Source organism: Entamoeba invadens (assembly GCF_000330505.1).
Source record: "Entamoeba invadens IP1 unplaced genomic scaffold scaff_1105074725099, whole genome shotgun sequence".
In the NCBI taxonomy this organism is placed as follows: domain Eukaryota; phylum Evosea; order Mastigamoebida; family Endamoebidae; genus Entamoeba; species Entamoeba invadens.
Window position 1 is genome coordinate 320,919 of NW_004191622.1, and position 3,233 is coordinate 324,151.

At 25.8% G+C, this 3,233-nt stretch overlaps 1 protein-coding gene across 1 annotated transcript; it reads left to right on the forward strand.

The window, feature by feature from the left end:
- Window positions 1–806: 806 nt before the first annotated feature.
- Window positions 807–2,238, forward strand: EIN_470810 (hypothetical protein; the record flags this gene model as incomplete). Its single annotated transcript, XM_004183085.1, has 3 exons — window positions 807–988; window positions 1,063–1,802; window positions 2,000–2,238. The coding sequence occupies 3 exons, from the start codon at window positions 807–809 to the stop codon at window positions 2,236–2,238; spliced, it is 1,161 nt and encodes a 386-aa protein (XP_004183133.1).
- Between the last annotated feature and the right edge of the window lie 995 nt (window positions 2,239–3,233).

Consider the following 3,233-nt stretch of genomic DNA (forward strand, 5'->3'; position numbering starts at 1 on the left):
TTTTGAATACTTAACAATACTTTTTCTTCTTGTATTTTAAGCAAATTAATTGATATTGTAAAGTAACTGAAACGTTTTAAAGTATCAGCTTTAAACGTGATATTTGAAATAACTTTTATTTCTCAAAAAAATTAATTTTTAAACTATCTAAATGTTTTTTGATAATTTTATGAGTTTATTATTGTCATACAAAAGTATGGCAAAGTGTTTAAACAAATTATCTGACTAACGTACGCTTGTCAAAACATAAAATTAGTTGTTTTTAAGTACTTTTTATTGTAAGAAAAAGCAATACAATAATATTGGGATGTTCACCTTTTGTTTTAAAAAATATCAAAAATGTTTTGGACACTTCGGAGATATCAAATAATCATTTAATTGTAAACACTGTTATTGTTACTGGGTGTAATTTGAGTTCAATGTGTTGTCAATTTGTTATACCTGTTCTAAATATGATACAAACTGTGCTTCATGTAACGCTATGTTATGTTTGGGCTGCAATCGAAATTACATTTTAAAGGATGGGAAATGTGTAAAGTGTGGGGAGTTGTTTCCAAATTGCATGGAATGTACAACTGAAACACGTACCAAATGCTTACCAAATTATTTGGATAAAAATTCAATATGTCAACCATGTTCTGAAGTTTATACCAATTGTAACTTATGTAATAAAATTCAGTGCCAAGAATGTGATGTGGGATATTTTGTTGAGTATCTCCAATGTAATAAATGATTAACCAAATATCAAGGGTGTCAAATTTGTGACGAAACCAAATGTACGATTTGTGAAGAAACGTATTACTTGAATGGAAATGGATGTGTTAAATGCAATGAAACGTTCCACATTTGTATTACATGTACTTGCATTGTATGTGATGAATCAAGCTGTCTTGAATGCGAAAATGGGTTTTATCTCGATAATAATGTTTGTGAACCATGTAATTCCATATTTGATAATTGCATATCTTGTGATGTATCAAAGTGTTCCGTATGTGATAAAATTTCGTTTATAAAATATGGAACTTGTACATTATGCTCTTCTAAATTTGCTTCATGTTATAGATGCAACGCCACAACATGTCGTTCTTGTTTAAATGCTTTTTATTTGGACAATGGTATCTGTTCAACATGTGAAACAATACATCCAAATTGTGAAGTGTGTGATGAAACCGATTGTTATAAGTGCAAAAGTGGACTCTTTTTACGTGATGGGAAATGGCTTAACTGTGGCGACCTATATGAGAATTGTACAAGATGTGATGATACAAGGTGTTTGGAATGTATGGACCACTTTTATTTGTCGAATTACAACTGCGATATTTGTAAAACAAATTGCGATGTTTGCCACTCTGAATCAACCTGTTCAAAATGTTTTGATGGATATTATTACAAGGAAGATGACAAGATTTGTTCGTTGTGTGACATGAAAGGATACTACATTGACAGTAAAAGTTGTAAAAAGTGCAGTGCAACATGCATCGATTGTTTGTCTCAAACAAAATGTGTGTCATGCATCGAGGGGTATTATCTCGAAAATACCACGTCAGAAGAAATGACAGAATCTTTTGGAACGTGTACAGACTGTTCAACGCGTGGTTGTATAACATGCAATTCAACATCGTGTATCACATGTGAAATCAATAAATACATTGACGAAAGTGGGTTGTGTTCTGTGTGTAAACCCGATAATGTCAAAAGTATTTCATGCTTCATTGATGAAAACGGAAACAAAAAATGTGAGAAGTGCAAACCGGGATTTTGGATAGAAAAATTCGAATGTGTGACTTGTGAAACGTGTGGAAGTAATGGGTGCTCTAACAAAACGAACGGACTTTGTTTCAACTGTTTATCTCCAACGAAGTTTTGATTGAGGGTATTTGCCAAATTGATGAAAATTGTGTCTCCATTGATCCCAATACGAGTGCCTGTGTGGCTTGTAATTCAGATTTTGTTTTGATAGGTAAAAGGTGTGTCAAAACACAACAAAATACAACAGAAGAACTTATTAATTTCGAAGGAAATTATTTCACAAAAGATGAATTTCATTGCAAAGAAGTATCTGGTTCAAATTGTGTTTTGTGTTTGGAAGAATATTATTTAAAAGACCTACAATGTCTCAAATGTTATGAAATACTTACAAACTGCATAAAATGCGGACTTTTGAATTACTCAAATTACAACGAAGTTTACTGTGATATTTGTACCATTGGAAATTCCCAAAAAGTTGTTAATAAATGATTATATTATTAATAGTGGAATATTTGTATAAACAATCATAAATAAAAAAGAAATTAACATAAAAAATAAATTTTTGTGAAAGTAAATAAAATAATAAATATAATAATAAAATATAAAAAAAATGTAAAATATATTAATAAAAGCTGTGTTAATTGTAAATAATTAATTAAAATTATAATAATGTTAAGAATATAAAAATAATATTAGAAATATTTGTATCTATATATTAATAAGATTAGAGTCAGTTGTATCAATACTTTGTTGTTTATTATTTTATTTAGATTTTCAATTTATATATTTATTTATTTTTTTTATTCTTCATTTTATATTTTATTTATTAATTTTTAATATTAAATTTATTTATCATTTTTTAATATAATTGTGATTTTAATGTTTTAAACATAATTTTTATTTATTTTTAAATCATATTTTTTAATAAATTATAATTATTTGATTTTTTTATGTTTTGTTATCAATTTTATTTTTAAAATTAATGATAAAAATATACAAAAAGATATTGATGTTTGTTAATATTAACTTTTTAAATTCATATTGTTTTTTTATAGAAACAAACTTTTATTCTTATAATTTAAATTATTTTATTTTTATTATTCTAATATAAAATCTAAGTATTTTACATTTATGTATAAAACTCATACATTAATGTATCTACTTTATTAATCGTTTGATAATAATCACGCAAATATAAAAGACATTAAAATAATTATATTGATATATATGTTTTAAATTTGTGTAAATCGCATGACAATAAAAAATGGTGTTTAAGATTATTTGAAGTGTAATTATTTTAATTTTTTAAACGACTTATAATTATTTTATAAAAATTTTGGAAATCAACAACAAAGAATTTCTTGTCAAACAAAAAATTTAATCATAATTTGTCATTGGTTGTCTAAGTAATGTTTTTATTAATTACATTGCTATAACTGAGTTTGTTGTTTTTTAATAAAGTTTAAATTGTAATTGAAATTTTC